This window comes from Carcharodon carcharias, chromosome 10 (assembly GCF_017639515.1).
Source record: "Carcharodon carcharias isolate sCarCar2 chromosome 10, sCarCar2.pri, whole genome shotgun sequence".
In the NCBI taxonomy this organism is placed as follows: domain Eukaryota; kingdom Metazoa; phylum Chordata; class Chondrichthyes; order Lamniformes; family Lamnidae; genus Carcharodon; species Carcharodon carcharias.
Window position 1 is genome coordinate 15,119,397 of NC_054476.1, and position 27,904 is coordinate 15,147,300.

Here is a 27,904-nt window from a genome sequence, read left to right on the forward strand (position 1 = left end):
AGTGTGGTTGTGCAGTCAGATTTCAAGGTAAAGTTATTCATCAATGGTATGTTCCACCATGTCAGGGTAAATGGGTGAAGAGGAAGGGAAGGGGTGTTCGCAGTCATGTTCACAGAGACTTAATGAGTGGTTTCTGTTATGTGGAGTCACGAGGAAGGCAGATTGTAGGGATTCAAAAAGCAGACGGTGAGAAAAGTGGACATCGATTTAGGTGGTGTTAACATTTTGCAGAAATATAGACATGGAAAGCAGGTTGAGAATGAGGCAGGAGTTGGAGATGACACCGGGCTTTTTAAAAACTGGGATGGTGACTTTGAAACAGAGGTGAAGAATATCCAAGTCAAGGGTCAGTGAGCACTCTTGAGAGCTGAGTTGGAAGGAGGTTAAGGATAACTTTGAAGGAAAGGAATCTAATAAGGGATCTGAGATGTAAATTTGTGTGAAGTTAAAAAGTGTTGTGAGATAAAAGCTGAATCAGAGTTCTTGGAGGATGACCAAATAGTTTCCATTTTAGAGACAAATATGTAAGCTCTTTATATTAAGTATCAGAAATTTTAATTGGCATCAGGACATATTGGGTTTGTCTTTGTATCGTGGCTTGCTCTGGGGTAAGAGAGAGAGAGTTAACAATATTTCCTGTGCTCAAGCTGAATTTGGCAATGGATAACAAGGCTAGTCATGTATATTGGGGGCACTTGTCCATGTCACTTGGATATTAGAAGAGAGAAGAAGGTGCTCTTTCAAGGTGAATTGCAGGGGTGAGAGACCATTAAAGATATATTTTTTTATTGGGAGCAGGGCAAAGGAGCTGTTCAGTTGTTGACAGGATTGGCAATGCTGTGGTGGACAGGGGGATAGAGGAGAGAGGTTTAGAGTTTGAAAAGGAGCTGAAAAGATACTTTTCTTATCCCCAGGTGGTGGATCGTGGTTGAGAAGTTGAAGATGGGAAGCAAAATATAGATAAGGGAAAGATAGTGAGAATCTGAGAAATTGAGAAATTCAAGGGCGATCAGAGCAATGGTTGGAAGAATCGCCATACCATGTGGGATTCAGTAAAATCAGAAGGAAATCAGAGAAGAAAGGCATTGTGAATCATGGTGTAACTTGAACCAAGGATTAAAAAAAAATCAATCATTCAGTGCCAAGACTAAGTGAGAAAAATAGAGAGGAGAGTTCATGAGGAAATGGGAGGGAAGTAGATGTTGAGGATTGCAAAGGGTAAACTTTAACATGTGAAAACATAAAATGGTGATAATGAATCAGCAGCTATGTTTACATTCTGATCTTTATTAGTGGAGATTAAAATCAGGGAGGACGTAAAGCAGGCTGATGATTTCCTGTAACTATTTTACCCTATTGCACAAAGCTAAAAACTACCCCTCAGGTAGAGGGTGGTAAAGGGTGAAAGTCTGGCAACTATATCTCGTTTTTAAAATTCCCTTCCTTCTTTTCAAATTCCTTCATGGCCTTACCCATCCTTCTCGCTGTAATCCCCACACGACCTCTTGTGCACCCTAATTTTTATCACTCCGCTATTGGCTGGTATGCCTTCAGCTGCTTAGGTTCTAAGTTTTGGAATTCATTTCTGAAACATCTCTGCCTCTCTCTCCACTAATATGCTTCTTAAAACCTACCTCTTTACCCAAGCTATTTGTCATCAGCCCTAATATCTCCTTATATGTCTTGGTGTCAAGTTTTTTTTTTGATAGTGCTTCTGTGAAGTGCCCTGGTATCTTCTATTACGTTAAAGGTGTTATCTAAATGTAAGTTGCTGTTTTGTGTAGAATTTAATTGAATGCATTGCCATGTGAGGAGTGAGACATCAATGCTGAAATAATAGTGTAACTGAACTCTTACTGAAATACAATTTTCATCAAACTGCAGCTACCATTATCTGAAAGGTTTCCAGTTCTGTACAACATCCTGTGATTTTTATTCTGACATGAAAACCTCATTGATTCTGGGCTGTGAAGTTCACCCAACACTAGGAATAAAATCACCCCAGCACAGGTTCAATTGCCAATTTCTGCCATGCATGCACACCATTATCGGATATTTTGCTTTGTCTTAAACTTAACAAATCTTTACCCACAAGACGAGCACCAGCTGATTACACCACTTGCTGTTACGAGATGCATGAGAGTTTCATTGAGTGTTGTAATCAATGAATAATGCGGGGCTGGTTATAGAGCTGATGATTAATTGCTGAAAGCATACACTGCCCTTGTAAAGAATGTGGGTGTGTTATATAAGATGGCATTTAGCATAAGTGCCCTGACATTTCACACTGCCAAAAAACAAAAAGGTTTACCAGGAAGACTGATTTAATATACAAAAACATCCATGAAGTATGTCATGTCTGTTACTCTCGGATAGCAATTCTAAGTTCAATATTTTTGGCATTCATTATATTCCCTTTCTAAAATGACTGCTGCCTTCCACACGTGTAACACCACAATTGTTATCAACCAATATGGTTAAAATCAAAGAGTTGCCCATGAATTCTTGGTACATTTTAGTTTGCATCTGGTTCTTGGCCACTAACCCAGCATCATTAAACATCTGGAGTTATATATCCAGTTGCAAGGCTCTGTATATTAACTATGGCACTAGTTACACCAAATGGGTGCAGTGGTTTCAACCAAGCAACTGCACCAAGGAAGAAAATCTGTCCTTATTTTAACATGGCAACTTACTAATGCCGTGCCTTAATCAAAAATGGGTGAAACATTATTTGTAAGAAGGTAGTCATTAGTTGAAAAATTGTCTGCCCTGACTGGCGACATTATAACATGAGGGCACAATTTAAGATAATTACAGGAACAATTAACAGCTCAATTATAATTTTTAAAAATTACACAGTGGGTGGTTAGAGTGTGGAATTAATTATAATTCATTGTGGAAGTGTAGTTTGTAAATTCTTGGACAAGGGGCTTGAATAGTTGCTTTAAAAAGAACCAGTAATTTTGAAGAGTATGGCAGTTAGCAGGAGATTGGCATTTGTATGAAAAGAGACCAGTTTAATGGATCACGTAGCTGGTTTCTGCATTGTAACATTATATAATTCAGTGCGAGTTAAAAAAGAAATCCTTACTCCCTCCTGCCATCTCTTCAAATTCCTTACAGTTCAATGTGCTGAAGTTGTCCTGCAGCAATTCAACCATTATTTATGAATTTGGTCTAATCCTGTCTTCAACTTGGTTCACGACATGCAGCCCAGGTAAGGTGGTGGTGCGGGGGCAGTGAATAATTCTGAACAGAGCGCACTGGCATCTCAGAACAGACCGCAGTATCTCCCACCACATTTTGTATTTGGTGGTAAATAAGAGTCTTTACAGAGTCAAACTGGTAAGGCGACATCTGTCAGTGTTCTCGCCCCAGATAAAATTAAAAACAGGATTTTGTCCGTGGGATGAACGTGAGCACCTACAATGGTAAGATTAAAAAAAAAAGCAGTGCACGGGCTGAACAAAATTATTCTGAAGATCTGTAATAAAAGCAGAAAATGTTGGGAGCGCACCTCATGTCAGTCAGCACCTGTGAACAGAGGAAAACAGGTCATGAGGTTTTGGGTGCGCACTTACAGCGAGGAAAGGTACACACCCAAAACAATGTAATTTGTCTTTTCTCCTTTCAGTTGCTGACTGATCTATTGCATAATCAAAGCATTATTTGTATTTGCTTTCATTTTTGCCCTCTTTTTATTTTAGAGAAGCTGTCTGTTTCACCAGATACAAAATCTTAACCGCTCCAGTATTTCCCTCCAACAGATCAGAAACATGGCATTAATTTAAAAAAAAAATAATTGAATGATTTCCACACGTAAAGACAAGCAAAGGGGGAACATTATAGTAATGTTAAGAGAAAATCATGCGGTTAACAGAAAAAGCGTATTTAAAAATAGCTTATGATTGTGCATATTATAGAGACCCATGGCTAACTCAGACTTTACTTGCTGTCACCTCTACATTATCCCAATATTAGGAACATAGGATTAGGAAACAGGAGTAGGCCACTCAGCTTCTTGGGCTAGCTCGGTGATTCGATAAGATCATGGCTGATCTGGTTGTAGTCTCAACTCCACTTTCCTGTCTCCCATTCCCCCCACCCCATTATCCTTGACTCCCTTGTCTATCGAAAATGTATCTAACTCAGCCTTGAATAAATTCGGTGACCTAGCCTCCACTGCTCTTGGGTGTGGTGGGGGGGTGGGGGAAGAGAATTCTACATACTGAAACAATGAAACTACCTGCAGGCCATTTTGTCAATTAGAATGCCTCCGGGTGATGTCCTTATTGAGTAGCTGCAGGCAAAATATGGATGCCAAGGGCTAGATACATTGAGTAGCATCAGTAGGGGAACTGAGAGCCAAAAAAGGCATTGAGTAAGGAAAATGGAGGTGGACAAAACAGGAAGCCAGGAAAATATTACTGCAATAAATCCATTTTTTGAGACAAATACATATATATAGGGGGGAAGAGGTGGTGGTGGTATAGCGGTATTATCACTGCACTGGTAATTCAAAGACCCAGGGTAATGTTCTGGGGGCCTGGGTTTGAATCCCACCATAGCAGGTGGTGCAATTTGAATTCAAATAAAAACCTGGAACTAAAAATCTAAACGATGACTATGAAACCATTGTCGATTGTTGTAGAAACCCACCTGGTTCACTAATGCCCTTTAGTAATACCTGGTCTGGCCTACATGTGACTCCAGGCCCACAGCATTGTGATTGACCCTTAAATGTCACTCAGTTGTATCAAGCTGCTAAAAAGTCAATAAAAGGAATGAAGCCAGACGGACCACCCTGCGCCAGAAACAACAAAGACAATGGCAAACCCAGCCTTATCAACCTGGTAAAGTCCCCTTACTAACATCTGGGGGCTTGTGCCAAAATTGGGAAAGCTGTCTCACAGACCATTCAAGCAACGGCCTGAACATAATATTCATGGAATCATACCTTACAGATCATGTTGCAGACACTACCATCACCATCCCTGGGTATGTCCTGTCCCACCGGCAGGACAGACTCAGCAGATGGCGGCCCAGTAGTATACAGTTGGGAAGGAGTTGCCCTGGGAGTCCTCAACATTGACTCCGGACCCCATAGCATCAGTGTCATGGCATCAGGTCAAACATGGGCAAGGAAATCTGTTTGCCATATACTGCCCCTCCTCAGCTGATGAATCAGTGCTCCTCCATGTTGAACGATGCTTGAAGGGCACAGGATGTATTCTGGGTGGGGGACTTTAATGTCCATCATCAAGAGCAGCTCGGTAGCACCACCACAGACCGAGCTGGCCGAGTCCTAAAGGACATAGCTGCTAGAATGGATCTGAGGCATGTGGTGAGGGAACCAACAAGAGAGAAAAACATACTTGACCTCATCCTCACCAACCTGCCTGCCCCAGATGCATCTGTCCATGACAGGAGTGACCACGCACAGTCGTTGTGGAGACGAATGCCGTCTTCACCTCTATTGTGTTGTGTCTCACTACCACCATGCTAAATCGAGTATTGTTTAATTGTTCACCACTATTCAAAATTGGATGTGGCAGGACCGCAGAGCTTAGATCTGATCTGTTGGTTGTGGAATCACCTGGCTCTGCTTACCACTTGCTGCTTATGCTGTTTGGCACGCAAGTAGTCCTGTGTTGTGGTTTCACCAGATTGACACTTTATTTTTAGGTATGTCAAATTTTGAACAGATGTAGCAACTCAAGACTAGACATCCACTGCGGGCCTTCAGCAGAAGCAGAATTGTATTTACCCACAATCTATAACCTCATGGCCCAGCATATCCCTCACTCTACCATCACCATCAAGCCAGGAGATCAATGCTGGTTCAATGAAGAGTGCAGGAGGGCATGCCAGGAGCAGCACCAGGCATACCCAAAAATAAGGTGTCAATCTGGTGAAACCACAACACAGGACTACTTGCATGCCAAACAGCATAAGCAGCAAGTGGTAAGCAGAGCCAAGTGATTCCACAACCAACAGATCAGATCTAAGCTCTGCGGTCCTGCCACATCCAATTTTGAATAGTGGTGAACAATTAAACAACTCGCTGGAGGAGGAGGCTCCACAAATATCCCCATCCTCAATGACGGAGGAGCCCAGCACCTCAGCGCAAAAGATAAGGCTGAAGCATTTGCAACAATCATCAGCCAGAAGTGCCGAGTGGATGATCCATCTCGGCCTCCTCCGAAGGTCCCCAGCATCACAGATGCCAGTCTTCAGCCAATTCGATTCACTCTACAAGTTATCAAGAAACAGCTGAAGGCACTGGTTACTGCAAAGGCTAAGGGCCCTGACAATATCCCAGCAATAGTACTAAAGGCTTGTGATCAAAGCTTGTGGTCCATCACTTGTGCTGCATGGTTTTATGAAAGGAAAATCACATTTAACTAATTTATTGGAGTGTTTGAAGGAGTACGTGCACAATGAATAAAGGGGAGCCTATAGACGTACTGTACTTGGATTTTCAGAAAGCATTTGATAAGGTGCCACGACAAAGATATTTACAGAAAATTAAAGCGCATGATGCAGTGAGCAACATATTAGCATGGATAGAAGATTGGCTGGCTGGCTGGCAGAAAGCAGATAGTATGCATAAATGGGTCTTTTTCTGATTGGCCGAATGTGATGAGTGGCATCCCACAGGAGTCTGTACTGGGGCCTCAATTTTTTACAATTTACATCAATGATTTAGATGAGGGGAGTGAAGACATAGTGGCTAAATTTGCAGGTGACACAAAGATAGGTAGGAAAGTGTGTGTGGAGAGGACATGAGGAGGTTGCAGATGGATACAGATAGGTTGAGTCAGTGGGCAAAGATCTGGCAAATGGTGTTTAATGTGGGAAAATATGAAGTTGTTCACTTTGGCAGGAAGAACAAAAAAACAGAGTATTACTTAAATGGAGAATGGCTGCATAATTCTGAGGTGCAGAGGGATCTAGGTGATCTAATGCCAGAGTCACAAAAAATTAGCATGCAAATACAACAAGTATTTAAGGTGGCTAATGGAATGCTATCATTTATAAAAGGGATTGAACAAGAAAGTAAGGATATTATGCGTTGACGTTTCGAGTCCTCATGAACCTTCGACAGAGGACTCATGAGGACTCGAAACGTCAACTCTTTTCTTCTCCGCCGATGCTGCCAGACCTGCTGAGTTTTTCCAGGTAATTCTGTTTTTGTTTTGGATTTCCAGCATCCGCAGTTTTTTTGTTTTTATAAGGATATTATGCTCCAGTTATATGGGGTATCGGTGAGGCCACACCTCGAATACTGTGTGCAGTTTTGGTCTCCTTATTTAAGGAAGGATGTAAATGTATTGGAGGTATTTGAAAGGAGGTTTACTAGATTGATACTTGGAATGATTGGGTTGTCTTATGAGGAAAGTTTGGATAGACTGGGCTTGTTTCCACTGGAGTTTAGAAGAGTGAGGGGGATGATTGGATTGAAGTATACAAGATCCTGAACAGTCTCGACAAGGTGGACATGGAAAGGATGTTTACTCTTGTGGGTGAATCCAGAACTAGGGGGCACTGTTTTAAAATTAGGGGTCACCTTTTTAGGACAGAGATGAGGAGAATTTTTTTCTCTCAGAGGGCTGTGTGACTTTGGAATTCTCTGCCTCAGAAGGTGGTGGAGGCGTGGTCATTGAATATTTTTAAGGCAGAGGTAGATAGATTCTTGTTAGGCAAGGGAATCAAAGGTTATCAGGGTTAGATGGGAATGTGGTAATCGAAACACAAGATGATCAGCCATGATCTTATTGAATGGCAGAGCAGGCTCGAGAGGCTGAATGGTCTACTTCTGTTCCTAGTTCTTATGTTGTTATGTTCGAGAACTTGCCTCACCCCTAGCCGAGCTGTTCTAGTACACCTACAACACTGACATCCACCCAGCAAAGCGGAAAATTGCCCAGGTATGTCCTGCACACAAAATGCAGGACAAATCCAACCTAGCCAATTACCATCCTACCAGTCTACTCTTGATCATCAGTAAAGTGATGGAAGAGTCATCATATCTCAACTCCATCTACCCACCTTGATTCTTTAAACCTCAAGCAACATTACCCCTCAGCTGCAGCCATGCAGCAATCTGAAATGTATCAAACAGGACATGCACAATCAACGTTCACTTTATGATACACACGTGCAAAGTCACATAGCAACCTTAAAGGCAATATGCAGTGCAACAAACTGGCAATGCACAACAAAGGAAAATCAGAGGGAATAATGCTCTTCCTATCCTTGCCTAACAAAAATCAATCAATCTTAGTTTTGAAAACATGTGAACATGTGAACAAGGAGCAGGAGTAGGCCATTCAGCCTTTCGAGCCTGCTCTGCTATTTAATAAGATCATGGCTGATCCGAAAGTAACCTGAAATCTGCATCCCACCTACCGCCGATAACCTATCACCCCCTTACTTATCAAGAATCCTTCCAGTGCTCCCTTAAAAATATTCAAAGACTCTGCTTCCACAACCTTTTCAGGAAGAGAGTTCCAAAGACTTATGACCCTCTTCCACAAGAGGAAACATCCTCTCCACATCCACCCCGCCAAGACCTCTCAGGAGCTTATATGTTTCAAGTTACCTCTTGCTCTCCTAAACTCCAGCAGATACAAGCCTCGTCTGCCAACCTTTCCTCATAAGACAACCCGCACATTTCAGGTATTAGTCTAGTAAACCTTCTCAGAACTGCTTCCAACACATTTGCATCCTTCCTTAAATAAGGTGACCAATACTGTACATGGTACTCCAAATGTGGTCTCACTAGTGACTTGTACAACTGAAGCATAACCTCTCTACTTTTGTATTCAATTCACCTCACAATAAATGATGACATTCTATTAGCTTTCCTAATTACTTGCTGCACTTGCATACTAGCCTTTTGTGATTCACGCACACCCAGGTACCTCTGCACCTCAGAGCTCTGCAATCTCTCAACATATAGATAATATGCTGCTTTTTTATTCTTCCTTCCAAAACGGTCAATTTCACATTTTCCCACATAGACCACATCTGCCAGATCTTGTCCCTCTCACTTAACCTATCTATATAACTGTTTGTAGCATTCTTGTGTCTTCTTCACAACTTACTTTCCGACCAACATTTGTGTCATCAGCAAATTTGGCAGCCATCCCTTCAATCCCTTCATCCAAGTCATTTATATAAATTGTAAACAGTTGAGGTCCCAGCGCTGATCCCTGTGGCACACCGCTCATTACACCTTGCCAACCTGAAAAAGATCCATTTATGCCTATTCTCTGCTTAGCCAGCCAATCTTCTATCCATGCCAATATGTTGCCCCTTATACCATAAGCTTTTGTTTTCCATGATAACCTTTGATGTGGCACCTTATCAAATGCCTTCTGGAAATCTAAGTTCAGTACATACACCTGTTCCCCTTTATCCAAGCACATGTTACTTCCTCAAAGAACTCCAATAAATTGGTTAAACATAATTTCCCTTTCACAAAACCATGCTGATTCTGCATGATTACCTTGAACTTACTCAAGTCCTGCTATAACTTCTTTAATAATAGCTTATAACATTTTCCACTTGACAGATGTTAAGCTAACTGGCCTGTAGTTTCACGCTTTTTGTCTCCCTCCCTCTGTGAATAAAGGAGTTATATTTGATACCTTCCAATCTAATGGGACCTTCCCTGAATCTCAGGAGTTTTGGAAAATTAAAACCAATGCATCAAGTATCTCACTAGCCACTTCTTTTACGACCCTAGGATTTTGAACCATTCTTGTGGGGCCTGGAAGAGAAATCCTGTTCCTCATGGTCCTACAAAAATAATTTTAATACTTACCTACCCAGGCCTCTTCTTCATATCATCAAGTTTTATGCAGCACATGTCCAAAAGGTTGTACATGCTTTGCCCAGTATGTTATTAAAATTGGATCGGGTTCCTTTACATGTCAAAAGCCCTCAATGTGCCTGGAATTGTGAAGCTCCCGCTTGATTCAGGTGGTTATCTGAACTGCCCTATAAATAGCTCTGGGAAATATAGTGGTAGAGCGGGAACTCGACGGTAAGTTGCCTACTTCCAATTTTAACTCTGCCACTGCCCCATTCCTAGTGGATGGAGGAAGTTAACATCTTCCTCCTCCTCCACCCCCCCTAACCCCCAATCCCCCCACCCACATACATCATCAATCCTCAAACTTGTTCAATGCTAATCTGTAATAAGCTTTCAATTCTATTAAGTAAATATCTATTTGTAAATTGCTTTGGGCATTTAAAAACTAACTTGCTATGTTTTGTCATAATAAATTGTTCTTGTAGCAAAATATACATTAAACCTCCAAAGAAACTATTGTGATATACCCACAAACGTGCTCAATGAGATGATCTTTTCCAGGATTCGGATTTGAAGACACTCACTGAAACAACGAAAATAATGGCATCATTTCTCACAGTTGTAATGGTCACATTCTTAACATGTTATCAATGTGGTGTTGGAACATCAGAAAGCACAACTTCAATGTCATCTGGTTCTCCTGTAACTAGTGCAACTACATTGTTAACCACTGGCATCACAACCTCAACTGGTATGACAACATCTTCAAACAAAACCTCATCCACCGTTTCATCAACTATGAATGCTACAATGTCTGTAATGGCCAGCAACAGCATGGATGCTACAGCACCAGCCACCAGCAGCTCTCTAAGACCCACTTCAAGCAAAAATAATTTATCCACTTCCGAACCCAGTAGCATTGGAACCCCTGCTAATACTTTCATGACAACCACTAAAGGCTCAACTACACTAACAACACCAGTAAAAAACACAGATGACCCTAATGGGACAGTGTCTACAACTGCAAGACATCACAGCACGTTTAACAGCACTACAGAATTAATGCCTACTACTGTACTAAACACCAGTGATGTGACAGCAAACGCTAACATGACTACTGCAATGACCACAGGCCAAGCTAATGCTACAGCTGCCACAGAATATACTACCGTAGGAAACACAACAGTTACAACTTCTGTACCAACAATATTCAGCAACACATCAACAGCTGCCCCTGGTAACAAGACAAACGTTACTTCTGTAACATTAGCTCCACTTCCGAACACTTCTTACCATAGTTTGACAAGAAGTCCAACCGTTGCAATAACAACCACTAATTCCAGCATTAGTACAACAACTGGCACATCTTCCGATGTATCAACTGTCAATGGGAAAGGTAAGACTTCAAAAATGAATATTAAGGGTAGACTTTACACCTTTCCCTTCCTAGCACTGCAAAAATGCATGAACTTGAAGCATGTCAATCCAACTGACAATCAGAGGGCTGGCATCTCTGATGTATCAGCAGCACCACTGGAAAAGGTAGGTGCTGCTGAAGCAGGTTGGAGAACATGAGGGAGGCAGGCGATGGGAGTGTGTGCAAAATTGAGGTGCCCTCAGACAAATACGTAAACATTACAATTTAGGGATGGGAAGACTGAGAGATGGAGGAGAGCTCTTCCATATGGCACACTGGAGCCGCGAGGGTGGCCTTCCTTGCCCACGGCCTGGTCATTGGGCTATGGAGCCTTAGGCACCAATGCCTGCATGGGCTGCCAGAGAGAGGTCATGCTCCATGAGGCTGGTGGTCTTTCATCAAGGTGGGTGGGTTGCCTCACCTTAGACAAAATGTGAGCGGCTCATAAAATAGCCCCTATTAGGGGCTTTATTAATGTAGATTGGTTGCCTGCTCCAAGGGGGTGGACAGCTGATCTGCCTCACAGCCTGCTGCTTTGGTGAGAGCCATTGCAAAGTGGCTCCCCGATTTTTATTGGCACCCCTACAGTGGGGACCAATAAAATTCTGTCCATGGTATGGCCCTATCTACTGCATCAAAACCCACCATTACTTTGAACACAGATCTATTAAAGCTTCTTGATTATAACAGATACAAATTATAATGTTTATTTGTTAAACTTGGCTCCATGAAATAAAAAGTTTCATAGCAAAAAATAAAATTATGATTCAGCCACAACAGAACTAAGGAAGAGTTTGTTTTATTCATAACAGACTATAATACCTCTCAACAGATACTGTTTCGGACGATGCATGGCACCAAACATAATATGGAGACATCTGGCATGTGCTAAACTTAGATGTGGGTATCACTGGCAAGTCCAGCATTTATTCCTGTCCCTACTTACACCAGTGAAGGAGGCGGTGTGCCACCTTTGTGAATACAATTGAATGGCTTGCTAGGCCATTTCAGAAGGTAATTAAGGCTATAATCAGATCAGCCATGATCTTATGGAATGACAGGGCAGGCTCGATGGGCTGAATGGCCAACTCCTGCTCCCATTTCTTACGACCTTATGATAAAGTCATACATTACTGAGCTCAACTATTGTTCACCAAAATATCATCATGTATGAACCTCCTCAGTCACTTATCCCTTTGAATTATGTCCACTGAAACTCCAATTTTCTCAATAGCAAAGGCCCACCCTCCTCTAAAAGATGAAAATAAGCCCCGATCAATGGACATGTTTTTTACTAAAGCTTAAATTAATGTTTTACTAATTTAAATTCACAGCCTCTGTTCAGTGGCTTAAAACCAGCATTCTGTTTTCACCTCTTCCAAGCTGTTTAATGCCTATACACTTCAATGAGTCTCCCCTTAACCTTCTCTCTAGACACAATTGTAATGCCTATTACATCTCCAAATTAGAGAGACAGATAGGTTGGGTAGGATAACACTGTGAGGCCTTTATACCTCAGGGAAAGTGCATCACGTCATCACATTCTCACGAGCAGGCAGACAACTCTGGAACAGCTTCCACCCAGACAGTATGAAACACCACTGATATGATAAACACACAATCTTTGTACTCAAATACAACTTTACCAGAAAAGATCACTGAAATTCTTCACTGCGGAATCAACGGAGCCGAATCAAATTGAACTCATTTTTCATCTTGGCGTAAGAAGTCATTTTGAAGCAGATAAACTTATAACATGCCATACTATCAAGCTAAGTACTTACAGGATAAGGATATTTTGCATTCATGCAAATCCTACATAAGGGAACATTACAAACCTCACAGGAATAACAGGCTAAAGTCCTAATTGGCCATTTGTCACTGAAGTGTAGCTACTGCATGAATAATGAATTGTTAAAGGTGAAAATCACCACAATAATTGGGTAAGTCAGCAGTTAATTTTGCTAAAATATCTCAATGACCTGACCTGTTATGCAATCATCCTTATTTTCAAAATGTTTCAGATCTAATCCCTGTGGAGGGGAAAGTTACCGGAGGTGTGGTAATTGGGGCCATCCTTGGCTGCATTTTGGGAATCATTCTCCTCTCGTTTCTTGTTTATTTTCTCTGTACACGCAGAAAGTCAGATCACTTCAATCATCGCAGGCTGTACGATAATATATCTAGTGATCCAGGTAAGCAATTACCAAAATGTAATTAAAATCTTCCAAGTAGCTCTATTTATTTATGTGTCCACACAGGAGATTAAATAATAGCAGTTGGAACAACCGAATGCACTTTGTAAATCACCTTAGAATTACAGAGATTTATAACACAGGAGGAGGCCATTCAGGCCATCATGCCCCTGCCAGCTCTTTGCTCGAGCACTCCAAAACTAATCCTGCTGTTGTGGACTCGCCCCATAGCCCTGGGTCATCCACTTCAAATACCTTTCCATTTTAAAAGAAGTATAACAGGCTTTGGCTTAGCCATAACAAAAACAGAATTACCTGGAAAAACTCAGCAGGTCTGGCAGCATCGACGGAGAAGAAAAGAGTTGACGTTTCGAGTCCTCATGACCCTTCGACAGAACTTAAGTTCTGTCGAAGGGTCATGAGGACTCGAAACGTCAACTCTTTTCTTCTCCGCCGATGCTGCCAGACCTGCTGAGTTTTTCCAGGTAATTCTGTTTTTGTTTTGGATTTCCAGCATCCGCAGTTTTTTTGTTTTTGGCTTAGCCATTCTCATTAAGATTTCTGAATGTATTACTTGTTTTCTGTAGTCTCTTAACACTGGTTGTCACCCTGGTGGTAGCCTCTGCGGCCTGAAATATGTTCTCCCATAACTTATCGAAATGTACTACGTCACATTAATTGACACTGAATTCCATTTGCCACCTCTTTTACCCAACCCAGCTTCTTATGAAAATCCCCTTTAGTTTTTTTTTTTACATTCTTTTATGAGGTGTGGGCATCATTAGGAATGCCAGCATTTGTTGACCATTGCTATTTGCCCTTGAACTGAGTGGCTCGCTAGGCCATTTCAGAGGGCTGTCAAGAGCCAACCACACTGCTGTGGGTGTGGAGTCACATGTAGGCCAGATCAGGTAAGGATGGCAGATTTCCTCTCTTAATGGACATTAGTGGGATTTTATGATAATTGATGATAGCTTCATGGTCACTATTACTGAGAGTAGCCTTCAATTCCAGACTTTACTAATTGGATGTAAACTCCACCAGGTGCCTTCGTGGGATTTCAACCCACATCCCCAAAGCATTAGCCTAGGTCTCTCAATTATTAGTCCAATTACATTATCACAATGCAACTATCTCATGCTATTGTGCACTATGCCTCCCACTATAGGAAGAAGGACAAAGTGCGAGTCAAGGGGTCAGCGAGAGAGACTGAAAGAGCATGGAGAATGACAAGACTTCATTTAAAAAATGAGTGCAGAGAGTGGGGAGACTTCATTTTAGAAAGAGTGCAGAGAGCAAGGAGACTTAATTTTAAAAAGAGCGTGGAGAGCGGGGAGACTTCAGCAAGACTTCATAAAGAGACATGAGAAAGAGAGCAGCAATACTTCATAAAGAGAGTTAGAAGGAGAGAGCGGTGAGACTTCATAAAGAGGCACGAGAGGGAGAGAGCAGTGAGGCTTCATAAAGAGTCACATGAGGGAGAGGGCAGCGAGACTTCATAAAGAGCATAAGAGGATGAGGAGGAGATGATTGGTGAGTGACAGGTAAGTGAACACTTTATATAAAGTTTAAGGTATGGCAATGCACCTCGGCCATGTGGAATGTGCATCTTGTGGGATGTGGGAAGTCGTGCAAGCACAAAGTGCCCTCGATGACTACATCTGGATGAAGTGTCATCATGCAGAAACTTGAGCTCCAGGTTGTGGAACTTGGAATCACTGTGGTGCATCCACAAGGCTGAGGGTTACATGGATAGCAAGTTTAGTGAGGTGGTCACGCTGCAGCTAAGTAGTAAACAGACAGAGAGAGAATGAGTGAGCACCAGTGCATCTAAGAGAAACAGCCAGGTAGTTCAGGAATCCCCCGAAGCTATCTCACTCTCTAACCGCTTTACCATTTTGGATAGTGGTGAGCTAGATGGTTTCTCAGAGGACTATAGCAACAGCCAAGTCTGTGGCACCATTGGTGGCTCAGCTGCACAAGAGAGGAGGAGGAAGAGTGGAAGTATTATTGTGGTAGGGAATTCCATAGTTAGAGGAGCAGACAGGCATTTCTGTAGCTGTAGACGTGACTCCACAATGGGGTATGTTGCCTCCCTGGTGCCAGGGTCAAGGATGTCACAGAGCTGCAAGATATTCTTTTGGGGGAGTGCAAGCAGCCAGAAGTTGGGGTCCTTATTGGGACCAATAACAGAGGCAAGTAAAGGGATTAGGTCCTGAAAGCAGATTTTAGGGAGTTAGGAAGGAAATTGAAAAGCAGATCCTCGAGAGCAGTAATCTCAGGATTACTCAGGATCCCAGTGCCATGTGCTAGTGAGCATAAGAATAGGAAGATTGAACAGTTCAACATGTGGCTCGAGAAATAGAGTAGGAGGAAGGGCTTTAGATTTCGGAGGCTTTGGATTGATTCAGGGGCAGGTGGGACCTGTACAAGAAGGACAAGTTACACCTTCACAGGACTGGGACTAATGCCCTTGTGGGGAGGTTTGCTAGTGCTGTTGGGGAGTGTTTAAACTAGATTGGCAGGGGGATGGGAACCTGAGGGGAAATTCAGAGAGGAGAGGAGAAAAACTGGCAGTGGGAAGTAGAGAAGTATTAACTAATAAGGGAGATATATCAGAGAGTATCATCAAGGTAAATAGAATACTTGGAGAGGTTGATAGGACTAGACGAGGCTATAGAGAGTCATTAGTGTGGGGGCGGGCGGGAGTGAATGTAATCCCGAGAGGCATTCCCGATCGGGCGCACACTGCCATTTTAAGTGGGCAGGCCAATTAAGGCTCACCCAGTGTGACGCACACCCGGAAGTGCGGGTGGAGGGGGGGGGCAGGATTCCCTGAGTCGGGGCCTGCGCTCTTTCACGCGTGCGCGCAAAAGAGTGCAGAGATCTCCCTGAGGCACAGATTAGTTTAAGTTCTGAAAAATTTAATAAAGATAAAAAAGATTTTAAGGACATGTCCCCTCATATGAAACTGCCACATGAGCTGGGACACGTCCATTCATTTTTTCAAAATTTTTTATTTAATTAATAAACCCTTCGTGAAACCTCATCACGCTCATGGATGCAGTTTCATGAAAAATGCGAAGGCTGCCTGGGCTCTTTGCCTGCCCCCCCACCCCCCGCCAACCTTAAGATTGGACGGGCAGCATTCTTAACAACGTTAATTACTTTCCAAGTGGCCTTAATAGGCCTTTGACAGATTGGCGGGTGCGCCCGCTGAACTGACAATCTAAATGATGTGGGGTGATGTTGGGACACACACCCAATGTCACCAAGCACCAACTGGAAAATTCTTCCCTATGATATTATCGCTATAACAGACACCTGGCTCAAAGAAGGGCAGCGCTTGGCATTAAATATTCCTGGCTACACGGTATTTAGGAGACACAGGAAAGGAAGAAAGGGGCTAGCATGTGGCAGTATCGATTAAGGATAGTATTACACTATTGGAGAGAAAGGATGTTCCAGAGGGGTCAAAGACTCTGTGGTTGGAGGTAAGGAATGGGAAAGGTGCAATAACATTGAATGATGTAATATATAGACCACCAAATAGTGGAAGGGATGTAGAGAAACAAATTTGTAAAGAAATTACAGAGAGGTGCAAGAATTAAAGAGCAATTAGAATGGCGGACTTCAGTTATCCAAATAAAGGCTGGGATAGGAATATTGCAAAAGGACAAGAGAGGCGTGAGCTCCTGGAGTGTGTTCAAGATCATTTTCTGCAGCAGCATGTTTCATCAGGTACTTCAACAGGCACTGTTGGACCTGGTTCAGGGGGATGAGTTGGCCTAAGTAGATCAAATAACAGTGGGAGATCATTTAGGGGAGAGTGGCCATTTTATCATAAGGTTTAGGTTGGTCATGGAGAAGGGTAAGAAGAAATCCAGGGCAGGGATAATTAGCTGGGGGAAAGCCAAATTCGATGAGATAAGAATGCAACCAAGTCGAGTGAGTTGGAATCTAATTTTGGCAGAAAAGATGGTAGCTGAACAATGGGCTCCTTCAAAGAGATAGTACTGCAGGTAATGTCAAGGTATATTCCCTTGAAGGGGAAAGATAGGACAAATAAATCTAGAAGACCCTGGATGACGAGAGAGATAGAGGTGAAGATGAAAGGAAGAAGTGCATGTATGACAGATGTCAGATAGAAAATACAGTGGAGAATCAGGCTGAGAATAGAAGGACCAGAGGGGAAGTGAAAAAAACTTCTCAGAAAAGCAAGGAGAGAGCATGAAAAGAGACCAGCAGTGAACATAAAAGAGAATCCCTAAGTCTTCTATAAGCATGTAAATAATAAAAGGGTGGTAAAAGAAAGGATAGGGCCAATTGGGGATAAAAGAGGGGACTTGAATGTGGAAGACAGGAGAAGTAGCGGAGGTGTTAAACGAGTACTCTGCATCTGTCTTTACAAAGGAAGAGGATGCAACCTAGGCTGAGGTGAGGGAGGAGGTGACTGGTACACTTGAGGAATTTACAATTGAGAAGGAGGAAATATTTGAAAGACTATCTTTATTTAAAATTGAAAAGGCACCAGGATCAGATGAGATGCGTCCAAGGATAGTGAAGGAGGTGAGAGTGGAAATTTCAGAGGCACTGGTGATCATCTTCCAGTCTTCCTTAGACAAAGGGGTGGTGCCCGAGGACTGGAGAATTGAGAGTGATACACCCTTGTTCAAAGGATAATGCCAGCAACTATAGACCAGTCAGTTTAACTTCTGTGGTAGGGAAACCTGTGGAAACTATAGTTCAGGACAAAATCAATAGTCACTTAGACAGGTGAGGAATAATTAAGGAAAGCCAGCATGGATCATTAAGGGACAATCATGTTTAACTAACTTGTTGGAGTTCTTTGAGGAGCTAACAGAGAAGGTTGACAAGGGCAATATTGTTGATGTGGTGTATATGGATTTTCAAAAGGCATTTGATACAGTGCCCACGCAACAGACTTGTGAGCAAAATTCTAGCTCATGGAATAAAGGGGAAAGTAGCCATTTGGTAGATGATGTTCAATGCAAGGAAGCGCGAGGTGACTCATTTTGGCAAGAAGAATGTGGAGAGACAGTATAAGATAAAGGGAGAAACTCTAAAGGAGTACAGGAACAAAAGGACATTGGTGTATATGTACATAAGTCATTGAAGGTGGCAGGGCATCCTGAGAGAGCAGCTAATAAAGCAGATGTTATTCTAGGTCTTATTAATAGGACATTGAGTACAAGAGTAAGTGATCATGTTAAACTTGTACAAGACACTAGTTAGGCCTCACCTGGAGTATTGTGTCCGGTTCTGGGCATCATACTTGAGAAAGGGTGTGAAGGCAATGGCGAGAGTGCAGAATGATTCCAGAATTAAACAACTGTAGCTATGAGGACAGATTGGAGAGTTTGGGTCTGTTTCCCTTGGAGAAAAGGAGGCTGAGAGGAGACTTGATAAAGCTATTCAAGATCCTGAGGGGTGTGGACAGGATAAATAGTGAGAAACTGTTCCCGCTCAAGAGAATATCAAGAACTAGAGGGCACAGATTCAAAATAATAGGCAAGAGGAAAAGAAGTGATGTGAGGAATGTTTTTTTCACTCAGAGGGTGGTTAGAGTCTGGAACAAACTTCCTGAGAGGGTGATGGAGGCAGGTTCGATTGAGGTATTCAAAAGGGAATTGGATTCCTACCTGAAAAGAAGAAAACGTGCAAGGTTATGGGGATATGACAGGGGCGTGGAATTAGGTAAAATGCTCTTTCAGCAAGCCAGTGCAGGCTCGATGGGCTCAATGGCCTCCTTCTGCACTGTAAAGATACTGTGATACTGTGAAGGAGGCACCGCCCTACCCGTCCCCCCCCCCCACCCCCCCACCCCACACCCCGCAACCCACCCGCCCCCTCCCTTCCTCCCTTGACTGGCCAACAGCCCAACCAGTGAAATTTGCCGGGGCTGCACACTTGCTGCGGGAGGGGAAGATAGGTGGCAGGAATGGTGCCCTTGGCATGGTGTCCAATTTTGTGGCCCAGCACCCGTGCCTTCCCCTCTCCTGCCTGCCAACCTGTCACTCGGGTGCTGTAAAAATCCAGGCAGGGAAGTGAAAAACCAGTTTCCTAATGGATCTGAACAATGAAAAACTCACTTGCTGCAACAAATGTCAGGAATATATGTCAATGTGTAAAAGCAGAATGAGGGAAGACAATTAGTAAAACCTTATCATTCAGTCTAGCCCGAAACAATGTAAGCACTTCTCGAACACTGAGGCACATTGAACGTACTTTTCATTCTTTCAGAACTTTGTCATTTTATTATATTTCAAAACATAAAAGGCCCACCCACACATACCTCTCTTGAAAAAAGCTTACAAAAGAAAATTTTATGGGCATGGCTCTTCAATATAATTCCTCGCAACCAACCATTCCAGTAAAGAAAAATCAATTCCTACAAGTTAAAAGCAAAAAGCTGAGTTTTGCCAGGTATTTTTGTTTTTGTTTTCAATTTCTACAAGTTGCAGTTTAACCTTGAACAGATTAAGAACGATTGTATAAATGTAGGAAGACTACGAAACTGATTCTGCCTCGCAAGTTTGACACCAGAAATTAAAGCCCGTGAAAAAGATGCATCATTGTCAAGATTAATATAACTGTTTCGATATAGTAATAAGTGCTTTTTACATTGGTACAGTGGTTTGAATTGTTTCAATGAGGAACAAATGATACTAGTGTATAAAACATCTCATGTACACCAAAATACCCCCAAAAACTAGAAATTTATAATGGGGGACAGGTTATTTAAAAAAGCATAAATTAAATGCACATATTTACAGTTTGACTGTGAACAGTGAACAGAAGAAACCTTCCCACATATTTTCAAAGTGGAATGTTAAAAAGCAAAGGAAGACACACTTATATAGCGCCTTCCCCAACCAAAGCACTTAAGAGCCAATAAAACTCTTCTAAAGCGTAGTTACTGTTACAATGTAAGAAATGTGGCAGCCACATTATGGATAGTAAGGTCACAAAAACAACAATTGAATAAATGACCAGGTCATCTGTTTTAGGTAAAAGCAAAATACTGCTCAAAGAAGTGAGCACGGAGACGAAGGGGACAGAAGAAGAGCTCAGCATCGTGCCGAGCCCAAAATTCATTGATGCCTTTGTCTCTGTGCTCACTTCTTTGGGCAGGAGTCCTCTCCCTGTTCAACAGAACCTTGTACCCACCTCCAGTATTCTCCCTCCACCTGGACCCCTCCCTCTGGATTCTTACCTGCTCTTGACATTCTCATTGAGGACTGTCGGCGTGACATTAGTCATCTCAATTTCTCTGCTCCTCTCACCCACTCTAACCTGTCTTTCTCTGAACTTGCCACACTCCATTCCCTCAGGTCCAACCCTGACTTTGTCATCAAACCCGCTGACAAGGGTGGTGCTGTTGTTGTCTGGTGCACTGACCTCTACCTCGCAGAGGCTGAGCGTCAACTCGCAGACACTTCCTCCTACCTCCCCCTGGACCATGACCCCACCACTGAACATCAAGCCATTGTTTTCAGGACTGTCACTAACCTCATCTCCTCTGGAGATCTTCCCTCCACAGCTTCCAACCTGATAGTCTCCCAACCTCGGACGGCCCGCTTTTACCTCCTACCCAAAATCCACAAACAGGACTGTCCCGGCAGACCGATTGTTTCAGCCTGTTCCTGACCCATGGAACTCATTTCTTGCTATCTTGACTCCATTCTCTCTCCCCTTTTCCAATCTCTTCCCATCTACATCCGTGATTCCTCTGACACCTTACGTCACATCAACAATTTCCAGTTCTCTGGCCCCAACCGCTTCCTCTTCACCAATCTCTCTACACCTCCATCCCCCACCGGGATGGTCTGAGGGCTCTCTGCTTCTTCCTCGAACAGAGGCCTGAACAATCCCCATACACCACTACTCTCCTCCGTCTGGCTGAACTTGTTCCCTCACTGAACAATTTCTCCTTTAACTCGTCTCGCTTCCTCCAAGTAAAAGGTGTGGCTATGGGTACCCACATGGGCCCCAGTTATGCCTGTCTCTTTATGGGGTATGTGGAACATTCCTTGTTCCAGTCCTACTCAGGACGCCTCCCACAACTCTTTCTCTGGTACATCGATGACTGCTTCGGTGCCGCTTCATGCTCTAGTCAGGATCTGGAAAAATTTATAAATTTTGCTTCCAATTTCCACCCCGCCATCATATTCACATGGTCCATCACTGACACTCCCCTTCCTTGACCTCTCAGTCTCAATTTCTGGTGATAGACTATCCACCAATATTCATTACAAGCCTACCGACTTCCACAGCTACCTCAACTACAGCTCCTCACACCCCACCTCCTGTAAGGACTCCATCCCATTCTTTCAGTTCCTTTGCCTCTGTCGCATCTGTTCTGATGATGCCACTTTCCAAAACATTTCCTTTGACATGTCTTCCTTCTTCCTTAACCAAGGTTTTACACCCACGGTGGTTGACAGGGCCCTCAACCGTGTCCGGCCCATCTCCCGCGCATCCGCCCTCACACTTTCCTCTCCCTTTCAGAAACATGATAGGGTCCCCCTTGTCCTCACTTATCACCCCATCAGCCTTCGCGTTCAAAGGATCATCCTCTGCCATTTCCGCCAACTCCAGCATGATGCCACCACCAAACACATCTTCCTTTAACCGCGCCCCCCCGGTGGCATTCCGCGGGGATCGTTCCCTCCGGGACACCCTGGTCCACTCCTCCATCACCCCTTACACCTCAACCCCCTCCCACGGCACCTTCCCATGCAAATGCAGAAGGTGCAACACCTGCCCCTTTACTTCCCCTCTCCTCACTGTCCAAGGGCCCAAACACTCCTTTCAAGTGAAGCAGCACTTCACTTGCACTTCCCTCAATTTAGTCGACTGCATTCGCTGCTCCCAATGTGGTCTCCTCTACATTGGAGAGACCAAACGCAGGCTGGGTGAACGCTTTGCGGAACACCTTCGGTCTGTCCGCAAGCATGACTCAGATCTCCCTGTCGCTTGCCATTTCAACACACCACCCTGCTCTCATGCCCACATGTCCATCCTTGGCCTGCTGCAATGTTCCAGTGAAGCTCAATGCAAACGGGAGGAACAGCACCTCATCTTCTGACTTGGCACTTTACAGCCTTCCGGACTGAATATTGAGTTCAACAACTTTAGATCATGAACTCTCTCCTCTATCCCCATCCCCTTTCTGATCCCACTTTTTTCCAATAATTTATAATTTAAAAAAAATATATTTTTCTTTTCCCACCTATTTTTAAATTTATTTCGATCTATTGTTTCATCTCCACCTTTTAGCCCATTTCGACTCCTTCCCCCCACCCCACACCCACTAGGGCCATCTGCCACTAGCTTGTCCTGCTTGCTACCCTTAATGTCCCATATTCTTTAGCTAATATCACCACCGTCAACGCCCCTTTGTCCTTTTGTCTATGACATCTTTGACAATCTCTTCTTTGCCTTCACCTATCACTGGCCCTCTACCAGCTCTAGCTGTCCCCCCCCGCTCCCCTACCAGCTTATATTTCACCTCATTTCTCTATTTCCTTATGATGAAGTTATGATGAAGAGTCATACGGACTCGAAATGTCAACTGTATCCCTCTCTGCAGATGCTGTCAGAGCTGCTGAGTTTTTCCAGCTATTTTTGTTTTTGCATCTGTTTTAGGTGATAGTTAAGAGGTAAGTGTCATCCAGACACATGTATTTTGAAATGTGGTCTGTTGCTGATTGTATATAAGATTGTAGCAGTTTCTGCCCAATTTCCACGATTGACATGTATCCCTAGAAACCTGTGACATTTTGAACCTTGCTGAATTTGCCAACTGAGTCCTGATTGATCTCACTTACATTTATTAAAACGACGGTCCATCGCTGCAATAGTTTCCTGCTTTGACGCTCCTTAATGTACTGTAAGGCAACTTAGGCTTGGATATAAGAGGTGCAGCAGCTGCCAGGATACAGGCAGAAATGAGACTTCTCTGACATAGAAGGGGCCGGAGATTTGAAAAAGCGCTTCCTGCAACTGGAAAACTCTTTACCTTCTTCCCTATCTCAAACAGAAGGATGTTTCTTTAACTCACTGCTCATCCTACAGCACAGCGTGGAAACACACCAGTCCTCAAACCTCCTACCAAACCACACCAATAATCTTCACCTCAGTGAAGATGTCAACAATAAATTGGTGCCCCTTTCCTACATGTTCCCAATCTGTGTGAACCACAAAGCTGCATACCAACACATAATCCATACAGGGAATTCTAAAATGGACACAAAGGGGGCATTAATTAATGTGGGAAGTAACAGAAACGGTACAACGACAAATCGGTAGCCCATTTTGTACTTTGACGATTTTCACTTCCTTTTAATTGCAACTCTTTACACTGCCCGTCTATACACTGCATTCATCAAGTCACTGGGGAAAAAGAATATTGGTCAAGCAAGATCGCTACACAGCCAAGATATACGTCACAAATTTTGTTGCTCCACTGCAAGGAAATATTCAATTTGTTAGCAAAATCGATAACAATACCACTAAATCTCTCAAATCAAAGTCCCAACCTCTGTTTTGTGTCTTCACGTCTACATTGATTCCCCCTTGGGGGATAGTGAGGAAGTGTTGAAAAGATTAACAGGCTGATTTTCAACCTGTTGAACCGCATCACAAACACTCCTTTTAGTGCCAGCAAGTCCTGGAGTGAGGCGTGAACGCAGAGTTTCTGGCTTGGAGGCAGGAGTGCTACTTACTGAACCACAAGGCCGCCCTTGTCCCAGCCTCTTAGAATGAGTTCAAAACAAAATAGCTTTCCCTTTGCTTCACCATGACTGTCATTAACTGCCAGGTCTAAGTAAACTCTGGTTTCCAGCTCTTGGTATTTTATACAGGGACAAATGCAACTGGTTCAGCATTAGGTCTTCCTGAACTGCACCTGATTTGGAGGCAATATCATAACAATCAGAACAACTGGACCGCAAATGTACAATTGTCTTAAGTGGGATAATGCCTCCATTAAAGTCGGAGATATTGGAATTTCTATACAAGCCAGTTAAGATGTTTACAATTAATGTCGCACAGATTACTGGGCCAGAACTTCCATACCCCAGGGGGTTGTACCCAGGCGTAACCCAGAAGATGCGCTGGGGGACCCCGGAACTCCCCATGCAAGAACTGCACAGGAGTTCCTGGGAAGTTTAAACTTCCAGTGGGCGATTACCCTGAAGCTGGAACCTTCCGACTTTGGATAGTTCCAATTGTCTTGGCAGAATAACTACCCAGGAAATGTTAGAAGGATTAAAACCACTTCAAACTCTTGGGGAACTATACTTCTAACCACCCCAACCCCCCACCCCCAAATATCCTCATGACTGCCCGACTACCTTCTCCACCTCGACTACACCTGCTCACCCAACTCCCTCCTGATACCCCAGCTAGCACCCCTAGCTCCCACCCCCTGAATATCCTCCTGACCCGCACCGCCCCGATTATCCCCCTCACTCCCTGATGACTACACACCCACCCCCTCGATTATTGCCCCAATCCCCCAACTCCAAAACCTGGCTATCCCCGCACCTGCAGACTGCAGCCCCTCTCTCCCACCCCCCAACTCCACCCCCACTCCACTGACATCCTCAACCCCAGCTACCCTCCTGATCCCTGACTACCCACCTGACTCTTCTGACCCCCTCTGAATACTCGACAATCCCCCACCCAAACACCCAATCACCCAATCACCCCCTGGACTTCCTGCCTCCCTGAAAATCCGAGCCCCTCCCCCTGCCAACCCCCACCCACGATCACCATTTCCCTAACCACCTGACCCATCCTCCTAACCACCTTAACCCCTCAGCTGTGGGGCGGCTGAGTTGTGCTTTTAATGATAGAGTTGATCTGCAGACACTTCTTGGGTGAAAACATTAAGTTTATTTATAATATACTCAGCAGCAACTACACACGTGCTTTCAACTCCAACTCTATCTCTACACTGACTGCAAAGATAGCCAGTGCTATTCTCCTATTGGTTACTGCAGATCATGTGATCTTGCCTAACAAGTATTATTCTTAAAGGTACATTACACTAAATAAAATCATAATTACTACACTTACACACTTACCTTCTCCATGGCTTCTCAGTGGCTGGGACCTTTAAACTTGCCCAGTTTATGGCAGTTAGTGCTGTAAAGAGGGGCCTGGCTCCATTTTCCCCAACTGCTACACTGCACTGGAAGGAGTCCAGAGCTGCTCCTCTGCAGAATCCTCACCAGGCCCAGGGTGGAAGGTTGAGCGAGAAAAGTACAGTTCCGACCTGGGTAAGTAAACGGGAATGGAGTGGCAAACCTGCAGTAATTGCCATTGCATGGAAGTTCTGGCCCATTATCAACCAGATAGTACGCTATATCACAAAGATTTGCTTTGTTCTCAAAATGATCACCTCATATTCTCATTTATTTCAGTTCTGCATCTGCACCATACAGAGGATGCTGTTGATTTAAGGTGCCAAGAAGGAGCAGCATACTACAACCCTGCTGCTTTGATTGAAGCACTGCCTTACAATGCAGGTCAGATGCATGACCCAAATTATGAGATTCAGATGGATGACTTACCACATTCATATGGAAATGTCGCATAACCCAACTGACATCTCAAATGGTTTGGCAGAAAGAAAGTGAACAGAGACCTTTCCACATCAGGAGTAGCATCAAATGGGTTAGAACTGGAAGGATGTGATTTTTTTTTGTTGAAAAAAAGCTACTGTGGAGACAGAAAAATACTTGGAATTGCACTTACCCCAAATAGCCATAAAAATGGCGAAGAAGACAGTGCCTCCATTGTCAAATAAATGTGTTAGCTAGAGGGAGGGAAAGAATGGAAATGCTAAATATCTTGTTACACAGACAGCCCATAACTAATACACAAATATTTGGAGCATCATCTTGTGTTCATTTTATACAAACTGAATTTCCACAAAAAGCATTTTCAACTTCAGTAATGACATGTTGAGAAATATTCTTAATAAATTAATGCTTCAACATTCCAGTTACAATATGATGTACATTACGCACAGATTTTCACATAGTAACACAAATTTAAGGTCTTTAGGTCATTTAAATTCAATGACGATATTGGTCCTTTGGTGTCAACAATCATTCATTTATATTCCATGTTTGTCACTATTGTCACTCCTATTTGTCTTTATAACTCCCATTTTTTTACTTATCTTTGTCAGATGCAGATGGTGACTATTGTGGAAAAGTTGAGATACATTGAGTGGAATGACACTCAGGATTTTAGAAAGAGAAATATAGCTTATTGGCTTTGGAACCAGGTAGCTGCAGGTACAACAATTTCACACGTGTGTATCATTGCCAGGCCGAGGTCTGACATGCTTGATCAATTATTCTTGGAATAACTTGTTTTATGACTCGAATAAAGAGTGCTCTTTGGTATCATGGCCACATTCCATTTAATATCCTACTTTTCATGAGGTTCCACAAGGTAGACAGCATTGAAACAATCACTCATGAATAAGGTCACCTTGTTGGCACTTTGAACATGCCATTGCTCCAATTTCAAAATATTCCAGCACCTGCTTTAAAATGTTCATTTTTTGCAGCAGTGCTGTTTGATGCGAAAGATTTCTCTTCCGCGACTAGCTTATACTTACATTAACCTACCCTGACTTGGTGAGAGATCACGGAAAAGATGTCAAGCGAAGGTCATGCAGAAAGGAGGAAGGGAGAGAGAAGGGAAAGACGACAGATTGAAAGGGATAGAGGAATGGAGGTCAGACACCAGGCCAAGCTGCCCAGTAACCACATCACAGGGTGATATTAGCAAAGTCGCGAGTGCAAATCCCCCATTAAAATCATCTTGGGTGGGGGTGGTGTAAGTTTGTTGCAGAATTTGTGGACAGGCAAAATCAATAAATGATAGGGATAAATCAAGTCTAAACACAAGTATTCCCTGCAACTTTTGTAGATCCTGTAATTGCTTATCTATGGAATAAGTTTCATTATTTGTTTGTCTATGATAAAATCAATTAAAAGTGTGAAATGCGGGAATTGTAAAGACTTCAATTACTTTCAATGCTTTGCTGATTTTTATTAAAGTATTTTAAATATTCTTTAACGTTCTAAGCCATTATTTTTCATCTCCTGTTACTTCTATCAGAAGTCCAGAATCTGTAAATGGATGCTGGTGTGCTTTATTTGATGATTTCACCTTATTATTAGTGCCCACACTGGGATGCACATTTTCATACATCCACAGCTCAATTTGTTGACTTGCCAACAAATACTTAAACTCACAGCATGAATGCTGATAATTATTAAGGGATCATATTACAGTCATTCCTTTGGGACGTGTGAAGTTCCGTGGTAACCAGGTACAAATCAAAAACACTTGCAACCTGCTCGTGTAATAAAGGGTCGAATCTTCAGCTTGGAGAGTAGGGGCGGGGCCCAC

General features: G+C 43.1%; 2 protein-coding genes across 3 annotated transcripts in view; one reads left to right on the top strand and one right to left on the bottom strand.

Annotated features, from left to right (window-relative positions):
• The window catches only part of LOC121283606 (mucin-15-like), a 31,731-nt gene extending 4,169 nt beyond the window's left edge, over positions 1–27,562 (top strand). For both annotated transcript variants that reach the window (XM_041198369.1, XM_041198370.1), the window contains 3 exons: positions 10,388–11,222; positions 13,268–13,438; positions 25,894–27,562. In XM_041198369.1, coding sequence (XP_041054303.1) covers positions 10,427–11,222; positions 13,268–13,438; positions 25,894–26,069 — 1,143 coding nt within the window. In that variant the 5' untranslated portion in view covers positions 10,388–10,426 and the 3' untranslated portion in view covers positions 26,070–27,562. The remainder of the gene's footprint in view (positions 1–10,387; positions 11,223–13,267; positions 13,439–25,893) is intronic.
• The window catches only part of ano3 (anoctamin 3), a 599,584-nt gene that overhangs the window by 120,162 nt on the left and 451,518 nt on the right, over positions 1–27,904 (bottom strand). Inside the window, exon 15 of the mRNA XM_041198368.1 lies at positions 26,228–26,288. Coding sequence (XP_041054302.1) covers positions 26,228–26,288 — 61 coding nt within the window. The remainder of the gene's footprint in view (positions 1–26,227; positions 26,289–27,904) is intronic.